This window comes from Hemitrygon akajei, chromosome 5 (genome assembly GCF_048418815.1).
Source record: "Hemitrygon akajei chromosome 5, sHemAka1.3, whole genome shotgun sequence".
NCBI classification, from domain to species: Eukaryota; Metazoa; Chordata; class Chondrichthyes; order Myliobatiformes; family Dasyatidae; genus Hemitrygon; species Hemitrygon akajei.
The window spans coordinates 82,954,015-82,976,872 of NC_133128.1; the positions used below are offsets into that span (position 1 = coordinate 82,954,015).

Here is a 22,858-nt window from a genome sequence, read left to right on the forward strand (position 1 = left end):
TTGTCTTCCTGCTTATTGCTTGCTAAGTATCTGTCTCAAAAACCTCTGCTTTTTGAACACACATGCACAAGTGCTACTATTTTAAAAACCGTTCGCTCTAAATGAGACCTAAACTAATTTTACACTGTTCAGCACCAGTCTCCTGTCCCAACATCTTCTGGTAAGATGGCAGCGAGCTCAGTTGCATCTGTTTCTCAGGATCAAACCAAGGGTGTTACTGTCTTTTTAAGTGTCTCTTATATGATTGCATGATACAGCTGGATATTAAGAACTTCAAGTACTGCAAGAGGAGCTGGACTTGGTGCAGATGATGATGCTGCCTGCTATAGAAAGGTGTCAGAATCGGTGTGCGAAGGCAGTGTGCAGTTGAACAGCAAATAGTTGTCTTGGACATTTTTCTTGTGATCACAAGACCCTGTTGGACATTGGTAATGTAAATACTGTAAGTCCATTTCACTGTTTTATTGGCGAGACTGACAGTGGGGGAGCACTGCGTGGCCTCAGATGTAGTGCAGACTCGGCCTCCTGCCGCATGCTTTCCTGTTGCAGTCGCCCAGGAGAGAAGACACCAGAGGTGGTGTGGCGTGGTGTCCAACCTGGGTTGGGGGCTGGCCCCTCATGTCAGTGTTGCCCTCCAGTTGAAGACGACCTGGATTGCATTCGTCTGCTGACTGTTGTGGGCTTGTTCTTGCTGACAACATCCGTGTGACAGACAGACATACTTTATTGATCCCGAGGGAAATTGGGTTTTGTTACGGCCGCGCCAACCAAGGATAGTGTAGAAATATAGCAATATAAAACCATAAATAATTAAATAATAATAAGTTAATCATGCCAAGTGGAAATAAGTCCAGGACAATTGGCTCAGGGTGTCTGACACTCCGAGGGAGGAGTTGTAAAGTTTGATGGCCACAGGCAGGAATGACTTCCTATGATGCTCAGTGTTACATCTCGGTGGAATGAGTCTCTGGCTGAATGTACTCCTGTGCCTAACCAGTACATTATGGAGTACATCAAACTACAGGGCATGAATTTTCTCAGCGTCTTGAGCTATACTATATTTTTTATGACTTTACTGCTATCTTACATGTGCAATATATGCCTTGTGCCGTGTCAGTACTGTGTTTGCACCTTGACTCTGGAAAGCTCTTTCGATTCGCCTGTATTGATATTCATATATAGTAGAATGACAATTGAACTTGAATTAAGCAGCAGTGTCCCAATTAAGTGAAGGGAATCCTGGCTATTTTCTCGATTAGTTTTTTATTCCTTAAGAGTTGTATCAAGTAAATCAGGTACCCTATTAACCCCGGGACCAATTAACTGGAATTCACTGTACTTTGAAAGTTCTGTGCCATCTGAATTATCCTTTGAGATGAAATATAAACGTGCCCTGTGTACTTGGGTGTGTTGGTGAATATTGGTCAATTAATGTTGCAGAAACTGCCTTCTGGGTATTGTTGCTTGCAACCTGGCTGCTGTGTTTAATGCATGAAGCAATTACATTTCATAACACACTTAATTGGCTGTGAAGTGTTTTGTGACATTTGAAGATTGTGAATGGTCTAAGATAGAGGACTGCAGCAAAGTGCTGTTTCTTTTATATACAGTAATGGCCTTAATGCAGTTCTTAGTGCTTTATAAATTCATGAAACAAATCTCATGAACTAATCAGTGCTGATATGTAAAGGTGTTTGAAGGTTGGTGTGCAAAATGTTGAAGCCAGTGATACCAACTGTTTTTCTTGTTATTTCACTTGGAGTGTGAACATGCTAAAAATGACAGCATTTATTGTCATTTGATAGTGTTGTTCGACTGAGAAAGCCTATTGCCTAAAGATGGACACTAGAAAATCAGGTCTTTGTTATCAGCACTCTGGTTTTGTAGTCACATCATTGAGGCTAGCTTATTTTTTTGCTAAAGGTAATTTATAATATATAAAATTTTCAGGGATAGAAGTAGAGACTGCTTGTGGTGACAAAGAAAACAATTGACAAAATTACCAAGGAGTGGTTTTGGTCAGAATGTGAGGTCTATCACAAACGTGAATGAAGGTAAATAACACAGAATTAAGGGAACACTGAATTTACATCAGAGTTAAACTGACATTTTGATGAAAAATGATGGTAGGGTTATGTTGTGTTAAGATGTTCATTCCAATAAATTCATGGCTAACTTATTTCTATACTGTATCACCCTGTATTCTGAAGACATGTTGTATCACTCTTTTCAAATCTCAAGAAATTATCTTTCAAGCCCAGCCTGTTATAAATTCTGGAACTGTTAGCATTTACAGAAAAATATCAATTTGATTAGTTCAAATATAATTACAATTTTTTAAAGTGTTGTTCCATAAATTTTGGCTCATGTATAATTCCATGCTTTCCTTTAAAGTGGCTGAAACTATGCTTCCCCATTTCCCTATCTAGTGGCCAATTCCAGATTACATTAAAGCTTTTGTTAGTTAACTTGGAAACTAGCAAAGGTGATTTTGGAACAGTTGGTTGTCGGCTTGTTTGGCACAACGTTGTTTTCTGCTTGGCCTTTTTTTGGTGAGGTTTGGCCTGATTGCAGAGCCATGTATCCTTGCTTTTGTAGCAGAATTGGATAACAAAGGTCTTGTTAATTCATGCAGGGCACTGATGTGTGTTGTAGGTGACTATGTGAGATGAAATGCACACAATATTTATTAATTAGGTGAAAGTCAGGTATTGGATTGTTTGGCCTCCAAATTGCTGTCATTTACCCAATGTCTCTGGAGTGCCTAGACTGGCATTTCCATAATGTTTGTGATCTTACACAAAGAAAGTTATCAGAAGAAATTTTGTCTCTACTGGCTTTGGTATATATTGCTAAAGCCATAGATATTTGTTACAGGTTTCCCTGAGTGTATATTGCTTTGAGGTTTGCAATGTGGCATAGACAGTTGGTTCCTGAATGTCAATGTGCTGAAACAAATGTACATTTTGTATGAAGGTACCATTTTAAAAAGCAGTTTGTGTGGCATTAAATGTTATCGGACATCCAGAGACCAGTTTATGAATGCAATAGGAGCAGAACTTTTTTATTTTTGCAATTGTGATCCTTCATTACAATGTCAAGGGTAAAAAAAAAACTACTGGAAGAACACATGGTGGTTTAAACAGCAAATGTGGAAGCCATGGGATCGTCTATATTTCTATCCTTTAACCAGTGCTGGGCAGATGCAGGATCTTGACCTGAAATGGTTATTTCTTAGCTCCAATAAGCTAGTTGACCTACTGAGTTCTTCTGTCAGTTGATGTTTTCTTCTACACTTAAGCATCTACATTTCCTTGTACTGTAATCTTGGTGCCATCATCTTCAAATATGGTACTCAGACCAGAAAAATTTGCTTGTGTCTTAGGCAGAGTTGATGCAGTGTGAAATTTCACAGCATTTTTTTTTCATTTTGATGATTCCTTGAGTGTTAATGACATTTGATATAGTAAATATTTTCTTAAATTTCAACAGCCTTTGAAAAAAGCATTGAGGATGATGGGAGCTCCAAATTTGATTGCAGAAGGAGTGGACTATGGTCTCAGCTACAGTGTTATTTCTTACCTCAAAAAACTTAGCCAGCAGGTAAAGATTTTATTTTCAATTTATCTGATCACTTCTTTCCAGCACCCTTCCCACACTGTGGTAACACTGGATTGGTTTGGAGATCTTGAGTATTTCCTGTAAAGAATAGTTAAGTTTTTAATCCAACTTTGTGGCCACGTTAACTAAAGTTTAAAAAATCACTTATTTGTGTGTTGGTGTGGAAATAGCAGCACTTTCACAGAGCTCCATCCTTGCCAATACATTTTCACTGGCACAAATACGAAATTAGGATTGTTTCAATCATTCCAGCACAGAAGAATTGAGGCCTGGTGCAAATCAGCCATGATCATATTAAATGATTGGGCAGGCTTGAGGGATGAGCTGGGCTACATATAGTAATTTTCTTGTGTTGCTTTGGTTTGTATTTTCCAATCCCTAAGGTTGTAGTTCATATTTGCTCACTTTCTCTTGATCTACTTTTCTGACTACTGAGATTTGCATTCTGAGTTGCTTCACTGATGGTAAGCAAGCAGCAGTGCTTTATCTCAATGCTGTTAGTATCAAATTCATCTAATGCATCAAATACTGTTTTAAAATTGAGCACTGAGAGACTTGATAGTACTTGGAGATAATTTTGCTGAAAAAGCTATTACACCTGCTTTCTGTTATGGGGGAGAAACAATTTTTAAGGAGTGGGGGGACCCTGGCATAGTATCCAGCTAATAGCACTGTTTTTTCTTAGGATTTTCCTCAGAATGGAAACTGGTTTTCTTGTACTCCAGTTTGTGGGTTCTCGGGTAGCTAGTGAGGAAAAGGTATGAGGTACATACAGGATGGGTGGTTAGTTTGTGAGAGGGTATGCAATTTTTGCTTTTTGAGCATGACTTCTGTGTGTTTTCATTGCATGAATACAATCCTAATGGCCTACTCTTTCCTTAAATTGATCCTGTGTATGTAATTCCCAGCAATCATTATTGATGCTGTGTTTTATCATTTGTGAACATTGTTAAATGTTTTCATTAATCTGCTTCTTAGTCTCTTCCTGTGAGTAAAACATTAGAAAAGTATTGCAGATTCAGGATTCTGATGTCATTTATGTAACAGTGTGGCCTGTCTGAAGGAATTTACTGAGCATAACTGGGACCTTGGTACTGGTGGGTATGGTCCACAGCCACTCCCACTGATCATTGCTTATTCTTCCAGTGAAATTGAGGGTTTTGCTGAAGTGATATTAGCAACATCATTTTCTAGTGCCATGTTGGATTTCTGTTGGTACTCTAGTTCTTAAGAGCATTTAGGAGGGCAGGGTCAATGTTTAGTAGACATGGGTTTTGCGCCAAATTTGAGGACTTGATGATACTGTTTCTCAATTGAACAAAGACTGATGGTCCATGGTAGGTGATGATTTTTATGATTTCCAGAGTACCTCTGTGATCATTTGTGGGTTGTTTGTGAGAAGTCTGCATTGGAGGCTAGTTAGCAGACAATCTTTTATCTCTGGGTATTGGGTGCAAGGTCCTCGTCTGCTTCAGTCAATGAATTGATGGTGGCTTGGTGCTCAGTTGAATGAGTGTATGCACCTTGACTATTGTAAGGTTTTGGGGTGTTGCCGTGGTTGTATAGCACAGAAACTGCCTCTGACCCACAAAGCCCATTTGCACTCATACGACAGTAATGACAAAGAGGATACATAAATTCCACACAGACTACATTGGAGGTCAGTAATGAACCAGGTCACTCTTAGTATGAGGCAGCAGCTCTACTAGTTGTGTCCCTGTGATGCACCATAGGTGAATTGTCTACCATTAGTTTTGAAGATTTGCTCTACTCCTGTTGGAAGCTTGTTGGAAGAGAAATGTAGCACTATAATAAAGATTTGGAAAAATGGGGGCAATATTACAGCCTTGTTTGACACCTGTCTTCACTGAGACCAACTCCGTTTTTGACCTGTGACTTGCATCTCATCATACAGCAAATGTAAATTAGAGACCTAGTTCTGTGGGCAATTGAATGTTAAATGAGTGTTCCATAAGTTCCTCCTGGTCAAAGGCTTCAGTGATTTTGAGAAAGGCTGTATATAGTATTAGTTGTGCTCACTTCAATTTTTTTGTTTTGTCCATTTTTTGCTTGCTTACAGTTTAGAGATTTATAATCAAGCCTTTGTGCTTTGGGACAAAGGTTGTAAAGTGCAGTGAAAATTTGGTTTTATTTTTAACTGCTTACATCTTTGAATGAAATCATTTTGGTTCTTGAATATGTTTGTGCACTTTAGATGATTCCTCATTGATTGTCACACATGGAATGTGATCTCGATTCTTTAAATATTTAGTTAATAGAAATATTTTTCAACCGCTTGTCTGTCATCTCTGTTTTGAATTTTGATTTATTTCCTTGGTAAAACATCCTTCTTTCAATTCTCAGGCTAAAGTAGAATCTGATCGAATCATAAGTTCAGTGGGTAAGAAGCAACTTCAAGAGTCTGGCATTAAAGTAAGAAACAGAAGCAATGCTCTCTTGTTAACACAACGCAAAGACTTGAGGCAAATTCTTATGGGCATCACAGGAGAGCCTCCATACAGACTCATGGATCTAAATGTGAAGGAGTTTGCTGGCTATCAAATTGGAATTCTGACTAAGGTGAGACACCTTTCAGGTATTTGCAGTTTTAAATTCAGAAATTATTTTATTGCCTAAGTGAGAATTATTATTTGAATATAAAACACAGGAATTGAAAAGGTTTTTTAAAATTAACTTCTCTAAAGAGATTTCCAGAACCAAAAGGAGAACTTTCCATTTTCATATCAGGCTGATTTGAAAGTTAAAAGCTTTGGTTTTGGAAATCTTTTGCTCTTCAGCTTCACGAGGAAATTGTGATGATCACTAGAGGTATGTTGCCTCCTTAATGATAAACAGAGTAATCTGCAGGAAAGTGGTTTGAGCCCTTTGGCATCACATTACATTTCTTGTTAGAGCAATGAAGGCTGTAATTCACTGAAGAAGATATTTATTTGTAGTTAAGCATCCTGAGAAGCAATGCCTTGCACCAAGTATTCCAGGGTAGCATGGTAGCGTAGCGTTGCGATGCCAGCGATCCAGACTCAGTTCCTGCCACTGTTTGTAAGGAGTTTGTACCTTCTTGTACCTCGTGTGTCTCCTCCCACAGTCCAAAGACCTACTGGTAGGTTATTGGTCATTGTAAGTTGTCCCATGATGACACTAGGATTAAATGGGGGATTGTTGGGTGGAGTGGCTTGAAGGGCCCATTCTGTGCTGTAAATAAAAAAGAAAAACAAAAGTTAAAGTTGTTGGTGAGTACTCTACTGTGAAATAGGCTTGGATTTTCTAACAGTAAATCATTGGAGCCTGTTGGTTAAGTCTCATTTAAGAGGCAATATTTGAAGTTAATGAAAGTGATTTTATAACCTAGGGCAGATGATGCCAGTTCCTGATTTGCCTTTACACAGTGGCCACTTATTAGGTACAGGAGGGGAACCCCATGTTGTCTCCTGCTGTAGCCCATCCACTTCAAGGTTCGACGTGTTATACATTCAGGAATGTTCTTCTGTACACCACTGTTGTAACGCATGGTTATTTGAGTTGCTGTAACCTTTTTTCAGCTTGAACTAGTCTGGCCAATCTCCTCTGACTTCTCATTAACATGGCATTTTCACCCACAGAACTGCTGTTCACTGCATGATATTTATTCTTCACACCATTCTCTATAAACTCTAGAGACCTGAGTGAAAATCCAGGAATCCACCCTATCTGGTGCCAGCAATCCTTCCACGGTCTAAGTCACTTAGATAACATTTCTTCCCCATTCTGATGTTTGGTCTGAACAACAACAGAACCTCTTGATTATGTATGCCTGTGTGCTTTTAATGCATTCATTTGTTGCTATATGATTGGCTGATTAGGTATTTGCATTAACAAACGGGTGTACCTAATAAAGTGGCCACTAAGTGTGTGTTTTATTATGCAAGGTACCAAGGTTAGAGTCAGGGTGGGGGGGGGGGGGGGGGGAGGTGTCCTTAATCGAGAAAAGAAAAACTGGACAATTTTGGAATGAAATTTCCAGAAAACTAGTGAAAGCTGATCACCAGATACATTATGGTGATTTTCTGCATTGAAGGTAGAAAGAAGCATCTTGAATGAGAAATCTTTTGTCAAACTCTCCTTTGGTGAGCTGTAGAATCCATTGAGTATTTCCCTGAAATTGTATTGATATCTAGACAAAATTAGTTGTTTTTGATTAACAAAGCAGATATTTTTACTATGCCTCACACACAAAATGCTGGTGGAACGCAGCAGGCCCCCTGGTCTCAGCCCGAAATGTTGACTGTGCTTCTTCCTATAGATGCTGCCTGGCCTGCTGCATTCTGCCAGTATTTTGTCTGTGTTGCTTGAATTTCCAGCATCTGCAGATTTCCCAGTGTTTGTATTTTGCTATGCCTGTTAGGTTATCCTGTTTGGAACTAATTGGAGTTTATCATAACTTCAGAATGATGAATCATGCTAAACCAAGATCACCAAATTATTTAAAATGTTTTCTATCATGTTGCAACACAGTGGAATGGGATTTTATTGCAATTATGTGAGTCTTGTTATTCCATTAAAATTTTGCCAGCAATATTAATTTCTTCAAATGTTAGATCAGAATTGATCGCTAAAGAAGGATGGTATTTTGACTTCTAATTGGATATATCTATACCTTTTGGGTTCCAAGACAAGGCCATGGCTTCTGATTTTACTTACGGGTATTCTGATGTGTATTTTTCCAATGGAGAGTAATGTTTCCTTCTCTTGTGTATATTTGATTAATAATTATATCTGGCCTTTTAAATAAAGAACTCACTGAGGAAGTCTGTTGGAACTAAGTGTTTTCATGCAAAACCACTTAGTTTCTCCTGATCCTAGTGTTACCATATCTCTAGGTTGAAACAGCAGGCAGTTCTGTTCATAAATATATTTCACATGACCCTGAGTTGATTGTGCACTGGACAGAATTATCAATGCAACTGTAACTATAGAAGCACCACAGTTCTGGACCTGGTTCTTGAAAGTCACCTTAGCAAATGTCTGACATGTAAGAACATGTTAGTATCTAAATTTTATTTCCTTTTAAATTTTTTTTAAGGATTTGAAGCCACAGAGTTACAAGAATGCTTATGACATACCAAGAAGAAATCTTCTGGATCAGCTTACACGCATGAGGTTAAACCTATTAAAAACAGCACACGGCCCATTGAAAGGACAAGATGAAGGTGGGGGGAAAATGGGATGTGATTTAATGCTTTGTACATGTCATTTGAATGGGTGCCATTGTAATGGGTGCATGATATGGGTAATTAAACACCATTTTCATTATTAATTGGGTGAAGCAATGAAGCAGGAAAAACAATTACTCGGTGTTCGCAAAAGAACCTTTTTCTTTTAGTGTCAAAGAAATCTAACAAACAGTAGTTGTGCTTTTCCTTATAATTATTCTGTTGTATTTAATAACTCAAGAAGGTAGAAAAGAGATGTCTGATCATTTAGAAGAAGAAAATGTGCTTTCATATCACACTGTTACCTGGAGTGGTCCAAAAGTGTTTTGCCTCCTGTGCAAAGTACTGTCAAATAGGACAGCAATAATTTCATTTATTCTAACCCAGGGAAGAAAATAAAACTGCAAAACACTTCAGGACAGTGTAACATTGACACTGAATCCAAAATGATAGGAAAAATTGTATTAAAAACTTTCTATGCATTATCCTTAAGAATATTGAAAAAGATGGGTAATTTTGAGGAGAGTTGTTGGAGAAAGCATTGAAGAAATTATCTCTAGTCTGAGGCCAGTGGAGTTAGACATACAGAATGGCAAGACTAAGAATGGACACAGATAATTAAAATTTTACTTTTAGTCTTAAAATGGGATCTGAACTTGTAGTTTCTTTAGTTACATAGAGGCAGTCATTAGCATTGCACCTTGAAATATTAATTTATTAAATTGTTCTTGTAGCTCAGTTAAAATGCTATCACATTTTGGAGTTGGTAGTTATATGGAATTGTTTAATTTTCTAATTCATTTTTACAGTTCATCTTGAAATGTCATATTTATGTGTGTTCAGTACTGTGCAAAGCTCTTAGCCATGTATATAAAACTAAGGTGTTTAAATTACTATTTGTCAATATGGAGCAGAGAGCAAGTTTGTAAATCTGGCAGGAGCAAATGATGTTGGAAATGGTGAGGGTAGAGTGCTGCGGTAGGGGTATGGTGCAGGTGACAGCTGGTGTGCTGGGGTGGTGTGGGTGCAGGCACACACAACCCTGAGACACCAGGCAAAGTGATGTGATTCAAGCAATTGGTTTATTGATCATTGCAGAATGTCTTTCTGGTGCTTCCTGTTCTGTCCCCTATGAATCAGGTTTATCTTCACTTATATATGTCATGACTTTTTCTTGTGACAGCAGTACAGTGCAATACATTAAATTACTACAGAACTATGCAAAAGTCTTAGGCACATATAATATGTGTGTTCCAACAGAAAGCAACTAAAAAAGCCAGTACTTTGAAGTATTATGAGCAGTTATGGGTTTCTTATCTAAGAAATAGGAGAGGGTTCACAGGAGGGTCACAAGAATGATTCTAGTAATGGGAAGGCTTGTCGTATGAGGAGCAATTGATGGATCTGGGCCTTGTTGGAATTTTTAAGAATGTGGGGTGGGGGGGGGGTAGAATCTTGTTGAAACTTGAAAGGCTTAGATAGTGGAGGGGATGTTTCCTATGGTGGGGGAGTCTAGGACCAGATGGCACAGCCTCAGAATAGAGGGGGATCTATTTAGAACAAAGTTGAGGAGGGTGGTGAATCTGTGGAATTTGTTTCCACAAGGGGCTGTGGAGGTCAGTTTATTTTGTGTATTTAAGACAGAGGTTGATAGGTTCTAGATTAATCGGGGCATACAAGGGTATGGGCAGAAGGCATAGGATGGGGTTGAGAGGGAAACCGATCAGCCATGATGAAATGGAGCAGGTTCAATGGGCCAAATGGCCTAATTTTGCTCCTTTGTCTTGTGTGTTGTGTGTGTTTTTTTATCTGTTATTTTTGGGCATCAATTTCTAGAGTTCCTACATGCCATATGTAATTGTTGCATTTTTTTAAGAATATTTAAAAATTATTTTCATGTATGTAATGTATACTATTTTTGTTATGGAATTTGCTCGGTTCCAGTTTCTGCCTTTGACGATGGGGATTAATGAAATATTGCAAGTTAATGGTATAGTTGTATGCTGTGAGAAGTAGTAGTGTTGTATATGAGTAGAATCTCTGGCATTATACTCGGGTCTGCTGTGAAAATGAGAAATGATGACTTGTCCATGTTAATATTTATTCTCCTTCAGATCAGGTGCACAGTGTCCCAATAGCACAGATGGGAAATTACCAGGAATTCCTGAAACATGTGCCTTCTCCTCTACGCGAACTTGACCCTGATCAGCCCAGGAGATTGCATACATTTGGAAATCCTTTCAAATTGGACAAGAAGGTAAATGCCAATGTATTTAAATATGGGCTACTGCACTTGAGTGTTCCTTAACCTTTCCCAGAAGAGCTTGTATACCTCGGCGTCCTTCCAAGGTGTTTATACAAACATTTCCTGCTGTACTGTAGCTTGAGTCTCTTGAGCTGTTGGGAGTTTTCTGTTTTTGCCTTGTACTATTTTTCTTTAGTGATTTTAACTGAAGCCATAAGTAGCATAAGTCATTGGGCAGACATGTTAATGGCTCTCTGGAGACTGATTGTTTTTGCTCCAGTACTTTTGCTTACAAGGAATATTTGTTATGTCTTGGTTAAATCTACAGTACTGTGCAAATGTCTTGGGTGTGTGTGTGTATATGTGTTATATATCTATATCTCTAGAGTGTCTTAAGACTTTTGCACAGTACTATCTATTGGTTAAAATGAGAAAGTGGTTACTACTACGTCGACTCAGGCCTAGGGGGCCGGCGTCGGGCGCTATGACGGGCTCACCACTCCTCCCTCTCCCTCATCAGTGTGTTCTGTTCATCTACATTAGCTGTGCCGCTATCTTCTAGGAACGTGTTGACCACAGTCTTGAGAGGGTGCCCAGGGTTCATCCTCCCATGCTTGGGCTCCCATGTGATGACTAGGCTGGCAGGTAGCTCAGGGTGGCATAGACAGTGCCCTGCTAGTTGCAGTCTTCTCGCCTTGATTTTAATATTGAGCATCGGTAGGTCGTCATAAAGCTCGACATTCATCATATGCCGTTGCCAAAGTGGTTGGGGAAATACTACTGAACTAATACAGAGCTAAGCACTCTTTAAGTGTTATTTGATAACTGAAAAGACATTTGCAATACTGTGCAAAGGTCTTGGACACTCTATCTATTTATGTGCCAAGGATTTTTGCACAGTACTGTACCTTATGTGAACATTCTTTTCTTGGGGAGGTGGCGGGGGCGAAGAACTAACTATTTTTTGAATATAACCTTCATTGCTTTTACTGATTGGATTTGGAATTGGCAAAATGCTGCTGTACAATATTCCATTTAACTATCAAAGTGAAATGTATTTTGTATCAAATCTGACCTGAAAATGGAGCCAACAGACACAGAGCAATTCAGTTTCCCATTTTTTTAATATGATAAGGCAGTACTGCTACCAGAACTTTGATCTGATCTACCATCAATGCATTTTAAACCCACTTTAAGTATCCATTCAACAGTTTTAAGAATGCCCAATATTAACTAAGTTGGTTGCATTATTTTCTTCAGGTTATCTATTCATTCTAATTCATCTGTTAAGTAGGTGGCATCAATGTCATTTGATTGCTTTGGTCTCCTACCACAACTATCCCTTTTCCATTCACAACCTAGCTTTCTATCCAGGTGCTGGCTGACCACCTGATTATTTCCAGCTTTTTCTGTTCTTAAGAATTCTAGCAAATGTCGCCTTTTGATTTTCATGTTAAATGTTTGTGCTCCACTTCTACGTCCTCCTAAAACTGTAGCTTATAGGTGGTAGCAATGGGTTGTGAGCCTTTTCCAGCACCCTTAGTGATGTTATGGATGAATCTCATTAATGGGTGTGCTGTTTATCAATGAGACTTTGAATTGAGGTTTACACGCTCCTTGCCAGAGTAGTTAAAGTACAGTGCAGATTGGATCCTGTATTGTATTTGTTCTCTCCTTGCTTAAAATAGAGGTGCTGAGACTAAGAGTAATCCTATGAATAATATCATCCTGACTGTCACTGGATAAGTTATTAATTTGAGGAAATTTGCCCCCTGATTCTTTGCAGACTTGCATATTGTACTTGCTTTTTGCTTGATCATAAGATACAGCTAGATGGACGTTATTCAGTCTCATGATAATAAGTTTATTTTGAACAAGCTACCTACTTAGTCTCACTCTTTTACTCTTGGCTTGAAATTGAGATTTTTTTTCCCCTCCATTTAGTTGAAACTGGCTTTTTCCTTTACTCTCACCATATGTTTTAAAACATACCTTCAATCTTTTAAAGCTCACATTTCCTTATATGGACTTGAGTTAAGGACCTTTGTCTTGCAGGGAATGATGATTGATGAAGCTGATGAGTTTGTGTCAGGACCTCAGAACAGAAGCAAGAGACCAACAGAACTGAATGTGGCAGGAATTCCAAAAAGGCGTCGCTGTATGTCACCTTTATTGAAGGGACGTCCACTAACGCTATCAACAGTGGCTAATCACAGTGGTGGCAAGGGCCCTCCCCTTATCCCAGTTATACAACCACAGGCAGATCTTATAAAGCCGGTGGCTGCTATTCAAGGTAAGAACTTACGCAGTTTGTGAATGTCCAACATGAAGATTTGAAACAAGCTTGTACATGAACTAATGAAAAGCCTGTATCTCAAACTGGTATGAGTTTGCTGTTAATAAAGCAAATGGAACAGAATATATCAGTCACTTGTGTTGAATGCAGAAGAGTTAAACAGACCTATGCTAGATTGAATTCACTCAAATTGGATTTGGTTAATTTTTTTTTAACATTTTGCTGGAGGATTGTTTCATTATTGTAAATGGCCAAAGCCTTAACCACTCATAGTTTCTACTCTGGTTTACCTCTGTCCTGTGTTTACAAACCTTGTGGACTACCTTTTACAGCCCTTTCTGCTCCTTTGTTTCAATTTTACCATCACTTTATTGTGTAGGTGCGTGGTTCAACTTTTATTTCTGTTCTTGCAGTAATTTTAATTGAACTATTTATTTCACATACTCTTACTGTAATTCAGTTTTTTCTTATATTTATCTTGTACTGCTGCAGCAAAGTTAACAATTTTCATGACATATGCTGGTGATATTAAACCTGATTCTGATTATAACATATTAATGTTGGGCTCGTGTGATACTAATAATTTATTATCCTACATTGGGTATCCTAAAAGAGTACAATGTCTTATTGTCATTATATTTAGTTTAGCATCTGTTCTTTGTCCTTGTTTTGAGAGCCTACAGGGACTGTTTACTGAGAAACTGGTGTCTTCAAAGACTGAACTTCATGACATTATCAACTTGAGAGGGAATTTGTAGAATGCCAGTGAGATAAGCTTTTTAGAGCAGCTTGTGGTTGAGCCCATTAAGGGAATGGAAGTTCTGGATTGGGTGTTGTGCAATGAACCAGATTTGATTAGGGAGCTTCAGGTAATTGAAACTTTAGGAGACAGTGATCATAATATGATAGAATTTACCCTGCAGTTTGAGAGGGCAAAAGTGAAGTCAGATTTATCAGCATTACAGTGGAGTGAAAGGAATGAGAGAGGAACTGGCCAAAGTTGATTGAAAGGGGACACTAGCAGGAATAACAGCAGAATAGCAATGGCTAGAGTTTCTGGGGACAATTCAGAAGGCCCAGAATAGATAAATCTTAAAGATGAAGTATTCTAAAGGGAAGATGAGGCCACAGACTAACAAAGGAAGTCAAAGGCAACATAAAAGGGAAAGAGTGGGTATATAATATTGCAAAAATTAATGCGGAGTTAGAGGATTGGGAAGTTATTAAAACAACAGGAATAAAAGCCATAAGGAGAGGAGAATATGAAGATAAGCTAGCTAATAATATAAAAGGATACCAGAAGTTTTTCATATGTATATTAAAAAGAGTTGAGAGTGGATATTGGACTGTTGGAAAATGATGTTGGAGAAGTAGTAATGGTGGACAGAGAAATATCGGACAATCTTGATTAAGTATTTTGCGTAATTCTTAATTGTGGAAGACATTAGCAGTATGCCAGAAGTTCGAGCGTGTAAGTGGAAACGAGTGAGTGTAGTTGCTATTACTAAGGAGAAGGTACTTGGGAAGCTTGAAAGGTCTGAAGGTAGATGAGCCACCTGGACTGGATGGACTACACCCCAAGGTTCTGAAAGAAGTATCTGAAGGATTCTTTCAAGTATCACTAGATTCTGGAATGGTTCTATAGGACTGGAAAATTGCAAATGTCACACCACCCTTTAAGAAGGGAGGGAGGCAGAAGAAAGGAAATTGTAGTCCAATTAGCCTGACTTCAGTGGTTGGGAAGATGTTGGAGTCTATTATTAAGGATGCGGTTCTGGGGCTCTTGGAGGCACATGATAAAATGGGCCAAAGTCAGCATGGTTTCCTTGAGGGGAAGACTTGCAGATGAATCTGTTGGAATTCTTTGAGGCAATAACAGGCAGGATAGACAAAGAGACCGTGGATGTTGTTTACTTGGATTTTCAGAAGGCCTTTGACAAGGTGCTGCACAAGAAGTTGCTTAACAAGATAAGAAGCCATGGTATGACACAAAAGATAGTAGCCTGGATGGCAGATTGGCTGACTGGCAGGGTGCAAAGAGTGGGAAGAAAAGGTGCCTTTTCTGATTGGCTGCTGGTGACTAGTGGTGTGCAGGTCAGTATTGGGGCCACTTTTCATATTATATGTCCATGATTTGGATGATGGAATTGATGGCTTTGTGGCCAAGTTTGCAAATGATGTGAAGAATGTTGGCGAGGCAGGTAGTGTTGAGGAAGCAGAGTCTGCTGAAGGACTTGAACAGATTGGGAGAATGGTCAAAGAAGTTGCAGATGGAATATAGTGTAAGGAAGTGTACATTCATGCACTTTGGTAGAAGGAATAAAAGCATAGTCTATTTTCTAAATGGGAGAACATTCAAAAATCAGGCGCAATTGGACTTGAGAGATCTTGTGCACGATTTCCTAAAGGTTAGCTTGTGGGTTGATTTGGTGGTAAGGAAGGCAAATGTGAGTTAGTATTTGTTTTGAAAGTACTAGAATTTGCTGAGGCTTTGTAATGAATTGGTCAGACCACACTTGGAGTATTGAGAGTAGTTTTGGACCTCTTACCTTTTTTTAAAAAAAAATGTGCTTGCATTGGAGAAGGTCAAAAGGTTCACAAGAATGATTCTGGGAGTGTTTGATGGCTCTATGCCTGTACTTGCTAGAGTACAGAAGAATGGGGGAGGGGGGAATCTCATTGAAATATATTGAATATTGACAGTCCTAGGTAGAGTGGATGTGGGCAGGATGTTTCCTGTAGTGGGTGAGTCAGCCTCAGAAAACAAGAATATGTCTTTAGAATGGAGATGAGAAAGTATTTCTTTAGCCGGAGGGGGTGAATCTGTGGAATTCATTGTCATCGACGGCTGTGGAGGCCAAGGTGTGGAGTATATTTGAAATGGAGATTGATAGGTTCTTGATTAGTCAGGGTGTTAAAGGTTACAGGGTGAAAGCAAGGGAATGAGGTTTGAGAGGAGTAATAAATCAGCCATGATGGAATGGTGAAGTAGGCTGAATGGCCTAGTTCTGCTCAATGTTTTATGGCTTTATTATGTTTAATAATATTCTGTATAGTTGTGCTTGGGACATGACTTTCAACATACTACCCTTGACTTTTCCACAGATTGAGCTTGACTATAGCTACCAATGTTAGTTTTCCCTCAACTGATGCAGGCAATGCTGCTTAACAGTGCATTTCTTCCTTAGTGCTGCATTGCATTATTCAATCCTGAGGTCTTTGGAATGGAACTTCAATTAGCAGCCATGTCACAATCGAGCAATGGTAAAGATATCAGGCAATTAGTTCAGGGAAATATACGACAAAGGTGAATGAAGCTTTTCTCTGGTAATGATTTGGGAGAGTCTTGGTTGAGTCACTGAGAGCTGGCTTTTCTGCTGTAAGATGTTGGGGGAGCTGTTGACATCTGGCTGAGCAGGCAAGCAGCACCACCAACAGTGTAATATTTACTACATTGAAATATCACCCAGATTGTGTACAAGAACTATTGTGTGGTGTTGATCTGTCATGTTCTGAATTCAAGGTTAAAGTCATCTAACCACGATGACTCTCAAAGACAAATGAATGGAGTGCTTTGTTTAAAGAGTAAATAATCTATGTAAAATTTTAAATGGCTGCATTAATGTTTACTGGGTTGTTTATTTCTCCTTTTGTAGAGACTGAAGAAAACCAGGCTATGTGTGTTGATTATGTTGAAAACAATATTGCGGACTCACTTGCAGTTGAAATTCCATCCCAGAGACTCGACTCATCATCACCGCTGATCCATTCAACTTCTGGCTCCGTGGAGTTTGCAGAAGAATTCACCAATCATGAGATGGACGGTGGTCTATTAGTGGTCAATAATAATTCTATTAGCAGTGTTGACCTTAATCACGAGGAATCAAAAGACAGTGGAGTTTGTCAGGATGGACTTTTGAACAGGTCTTCACCAAATGCTATTAAAACACTTATGAGGTCAAAACAGCAAGAGACTAATATAGAGCTAAGGGCACAAATTTTTAAGGAAATCCGTAAACCAGGCAGACGTAAGTATAATTGAAGAATAAAATGTCACTTGCTTTGCTTCCCTGGAGTAACAGTCTTTAGCAATGTTTCTGTTATGCATTTTCAGAATGTTTGACTTTGCTTGTTGATCTCATCTGCAGCCTTTGCTACTGCTTCAGATGATCTGAAGTGTTAAGCTTTTGAGGTGTTCAGGTATTGTAGTAGCTGTCTGTACTCTCACATGGTGAGGCTCTGTTCCAGAAGTAGTCTCATTTAACATGTTCTCATTTTCCTTGTCATTGTTATTTTCCTTACTCTATCTGTATAGTTACCTGTCACACGATCAAACTTTTAAAAAACCAAAGCTAGGAAGGCAAAGAATCTGCAGAAGCGGTGCTTAGTGGTCTGCATTAACATCGGTGTATGGATCAGTTGTATGATTGGAAGAATGTTGGAAACATCCAGTGGTTATTGTCAAAGTCGTACCTGGTACAGTGTCCAGAGTTGAATGTGGATCTGCTTTCCCAAGTCTTTGTCACAGCCCTAATGCCACTTGGCTGATGGTTTGGTTTATTATTATCACATGTAACAAGATACAGTGAAAGTCTTGCATACAGATCAAATCATTACACAGTGCATTGAGCTAGAACAGATAAAACGATAACAGTGTAGAATAAAGAGTAACAGTTAAAGTAGTGCACTGCAGATGAATGATAAAGTGCAGGATTATAATGAGGTAAATTTAAGGCCAGGAAATTGAGCCTGTTGATACATGCTTTTAGTCGTTTCTATCTTTTGCCTAATGGGAGAGGGGAGAAGAGAGCATGTATAGGGTGGGTAGGGGTCTTTGATTATGCTGGCTGCTTTACTGAGGCAGTGAGAAATATGCATGTTGAGAGGAGGCTGGTTTGTGCGCACAACTCTGTAGTTTCTTGTGGTCATTGATGTTGACAGGAACATGTGCACTGCTTCTCTTCTTGAATTTGTTAACTAGCTCTTCTGTTGACATTGAGGGAAAAGTTGTTGTTTTGAAACCTTGTCACTAAGTCCTCCATCTCTCTTTCCTGTACTCTGACTCATCTTTTTTTGAGATGCAGATCACTACAATGTTATCATCTGCAAAATTGTATATGGAGTTGGAGCAGAATTTGACCATGCAGTCGTGAGTATGCAGGGAGTAGAGTAGGTGGAGCACCGGTATCAGGAGTTGCTGTCTATCCCTACTGATTATGGTCAGTTGGTCAGAAAGGCAAGGATCCAGTTGCAGAGGGAGGCATTAACTCCCAGGATCCAGAGGTTGGTGATGAGTTTGCTTGGAATAATAGTTTTGAAGTCAGAACTGTAGCCAATAAATAATAGGGTGACGTAGGTTTCTCTGCTCCAGAGATGAGTGTAGAGATGGTGTCTGCTCTAGATAAATCACAGTGATTTATCTGGGTCTGAAAGCTGGAGTTGATGTGTGTCATAACCAACTTCTTGAAACACTTGATGGTAGGATGCCGTAGTCATTATCTTGTTTTTCTTGGGTACCGGGATTATAATGGTCTTGAAGCAGGGAGAGGTTAAAAATGTCTGCAAATACCCCTGCCAGCTGATCTGCACAGGATCTAAGGACACAGCCAAAGACGGATCTTGCATCTGTGATGATTACTGTGGATTAAGGTACACTATCAGGGTGGGTGCTGACGTGTCCATTCCCTTTTGTTTAAAACATGCTTGAGTGTGGTAAGCTCATCAGGAAGGGATGTGCTATTGTTGGTGATGCTGCCGAACTTTGTTTGGTAACCCATTTCGTACATAAACCCTGCCATGGTTGAGACTAATTTTCTACTAGTACTGTCTCTTACCATCTCTGATAGCTTTATGGAGGTCAGATTTTGAATTCTTAAAGGTCATGGTCACCTGATTTGGATACTGTAGACCTAGGCTTTCCAGCAGAGTTCATCCATAGTTTTTGGATTGTTTTCTTTGGTACACAGTCCTCAACACACTTGCTGATAAAGTCTGTGATGGTAGTGACACATTCATCTAGGTTGGCAGTTGAGTCTTTGAAAATAGACCAGTCCACTGACTCAAAACAGTTACATGGAATCTCATGTTTCCTCAGACCAGAACTGTATGACTGTCTTCATGATCCTCCCTTTTCAGTTTGTTTGTATCCAAGGAGTAAGAGCACAACTTGCTGGTCTGATTTACCAAAGTGTGGATGAGGAATAAGTAGGTAGGCATCTTTGGTTATATAGCAATGGTCACAAATGTCTGGGCCCTAGTGGGACAGGAAACCCTCTTGAAGTTAGCTTGGTTGAAATTACTGGCAATAATGAAAAATGTCCTGGGTTGCACTAGGACCAGGAGAAACCAATTGGTTTTGCATGAAAGTTAGACTTCCTCAGTGATTTCTTTGGAAGGCCAGACATGATATTTAATCAAATGTACACAAAACTATGATACTATAGATGGCCCTCTAGTATTTAAGGCTGTGGACCACAGTTTTGGAATTTAATTCTACTTAACTAGATATTGCTGTCTGTTTTGTCAAAAAAAAAATCAGCAGCTGGAACTGACAATGAAGTGTTTGAGAGATTTGCCCTGTGTTTTATCATTTTATTTTTTTGAACACAATCTGGTCTAGCCAGTTGACTGGTCCCTTTAGAATTTGTCTTTTGAGTATTTTACTTGGCTTTTCATAGATTATTTGACAGTGGAAATCACAAATCTGATTGTGTTTCACTGACTTCAACTCCATTTTCTGTTATCATTTGGTGGACTTAAGGAGATTGATTTAGCCACTTTAAAAAAAAAAACTGGGACAGCAGAAGCATTAAGGTCTCAATCTCTGTTACCATAGTTAATTCACTGTAGGCAGCTAATTGAGCCTGACACTTTTCTGTCTTCATATCAAACAAACTTCTTATCCTCGGGTCTATGAACAAGGGTAAAGTCCCAATCTGTTTTTGACGGTAATTTAGTAACAGCAGAAAGTTGCAGCTTTTCTCGCTAGATTGTAGAAAGTGTAGCAAAGGCAAGACTGGAACTAGGTGGTGGTAACTGTAGTGAGCAACAACTTTACCTCCTGCTACAAGTTACCCTGAACTTTGGTTAGTCTGTGCTGTGATTTATGTACTGCTGTGATAAGTAATCACTTGTATCCTGATCATCAGCAGAACTGCAAAGAGTGTTCTAATGCTGGCAAAGATTGATCAAGTGCAATTTAATAGAAGTCCTCTTCCTTGAATAGTGTCCGTAGAGATAGTATAAAACAAGTTAGTTAAACTAGGGGCAGTTTGGAATTTATCAAAAGCTGCACTGTAGAGATTTGGTCCCGTCATTACCCTTGTACCTGACCAAGGATTTGTACTTGAATGAAGGCACTGACCTTTTGTTATGGAGCTAGTTGATTCATCCATGGCACCCTTTTGGTTGCGAAATTTAACTGATAAATTCCATCAACATTGACATTGGGTACAACAAAACTGCAGGTAAATCCTCTGCAAAGAGGAGTAACTAATGTCTTCAATAAGTGCTAGTTGACCTGAGTATATACAATTTTAAAAATATATTTGGGGAAAGATTATTTTACATTTATATAGCACCATTTCAGTATTTTGCTCAAATGCTCAATGATGTATTTCAAAGGTGTAAACATTTTTGCCCACATCAAAAGGTAACACTGGGTGATTTCGTACTTTTGAGTCCATGGTTACGAAATTCTGCTGAGGATTGTAGTAGTGTTCAAAGTTCAGGCCACATCTGTTTAAAATTTTTTGTTTCCTTAAGGAAATTGTGTATCTTAGTATGAAACCAATATCCTTATGCTTTCTATAATCATCACTTTGTGTAACTTGTCAGGTAATTAATTCCATTCACAATAATGGAGCCATACAAGATGTTTGGTACACCACCTGTCAAACAAATAACTCCATTATGTTATAATTGCTGATATTTTTACAGTTGGCTAGTTGGCAGAGTTCAAGATATAAGCAGATCAATGGCAGAAATGATTTCTGACAATATGGAAACTGAAATAAACATTAGAAAACTCTTGCTTTCTCCTAACTGTTCATGGACACATCTTGGAATGTCCGTACGGATGTGGTACAGTAAACCGATGTTCTATTCAGTTCAATTTTCAATAGATAATTAGTGTCTATACTTTGAAAACATTTACAGTAAGATTTGGATAATTCAACACCCTTCAGTCCTTGTGTACCAGACTGAAAGGTTTTCTAAACTTAGATATTACTCCACAAGACTTTAATATGCCTTTTTTAAGATGTTAATAGTATAATTTTATAGTGAGCCAGGAAAGTTTGAGTGGGAAAACAAAGGTCTGGTGAGTTGAAAGGGAGGATGGGAATGGGTCTTAACCATTTAGTATTGTTGCGATCCTTTCCTAAGATGGATAGGGTCTCAGCAACCTAGCATCTTAGTAAGTTTGTAGTGGAGGCACCCCTGCCTTGTAGTGATCACGTGACTTTGCTAGGCATGACACTGACCAGGATTGTTTTTTTCATTGACTATGATGGGAACAATTAAAGCACTGTAGCACTTGAAGATGCTGGAGTATTAAATTACAATGTTAATTTAATATTGTCTGTTTTTCAGATTATGAAAATATCTTCTATTTATTGAAACTAGTGCAAGGCAGTCTGGAGACACGGATGGTTTTTGTACAAAATGTCATTAAAGAGGCAGCAAGGTAATTCATCAAATGATCTATCAATGGGAATTTGAAAGTGCATCATGCCAGTTTAAGGATTATTTGATATATCAAAAGTAGCCAATTGATCAATTGCACTTTGGTGATGGTATAGTTGGGACTTTGTTTTTCTTAGTGTTTTGCTGCATTCACATCTTATGCTGACCTGTTATGTTTTTGAAGGGACACTTTCATTCCCTCCACCCCCACCCTTGTGTTTCAAGTCATTTTTGGCAACTGACAAGCCTACAAATTTTAAAAGGTGTTGATACTCAAAATAGAAGTATCTATTACAGGAGTGATGGGATCACATTTATTTAGATGCACCAGGATTGATTTTAGGTGCAAAAACAACAAAAATTGAATCCATATATTGATGTGTGTGTGTGTGTGTGTATCTATATGTATGTATGTGTGTCTCTGTTTTGGTTGCTTCTGGTTCAGTTTTGTATTTGTATGTTTTTGATCATTCTGTTCTAGATTCTTTTGATCTTCCACACTTTATTGAAAATTATTTGGAAGATATTAATTAGCTTCTATGTGCAATCTGATTACAACTTCCTTCTGGTTAAGAAAAGCTCTTAGTGTAGATCAGTGCGTGTATCAGGGAAATTCCATACAAACCACCCAGTCTGATAGCAACAATCATTCCATAGTCAAAGTCACTTAGATCACATCTCTTCCCAATTCTTATGTTTGGTCTGAGTAACAACTGAAGCTCTTAACCAAGTTTGCACACTTTAATGCATTGAATTGATGCTACATGATTGGCTGATTTAATATTTGCATTAATGAGCAGG

General features: G+C 38.7%; 1 protein-coding gene across 2 annotated transcripts in view; it reads left to right on the forward strand.

The window, feature by feature from the left end:
• Positions 1 to 22,858, forward strand: part of LOC140727922 (integrator complex subunit 6-like) — a 128,615-nt gene that overhangs the window by 102,517 nt on the left and 3,240 nt on the right. The window contains exons 11-17 of one of the 2 annotated variants that reach the window (XM_073045903.1): positions 3,493 to 3,603; positions 5,986 to 6,201; positions 8,702 to 8,828; positions 10,946 to 11,088; positions 13,132 to 13,369; positions 17,029 to 17,400; positions 21,965 to 22,058. In XM_073045903.1, the coding sequence (XP_072902004.1) occupies positions 3,493 to 3,603; positions 5,986 to 6,201; positions 8,702 to 8,828; positions 10,946 to 11,088; positions 13,132 to 13,369; positions 17,029 to 17,400; positions 21,965 to 22,058 (1,301 nt within the window). Of the gene's footprint in view, positions 1 to 3,492; positions 3,604 to 5,985; positions 6,202 to 8,701; positions 8,829 to 10,945; positions 11,089 to 13,131; positions 13,370 to 17,028; positions 17,401 to 21,964; positions 22,059 to 22,858 lie in introns of those variants that run through there. The other variant, XR_012098966.1, reaches the window with a different exon arrangement.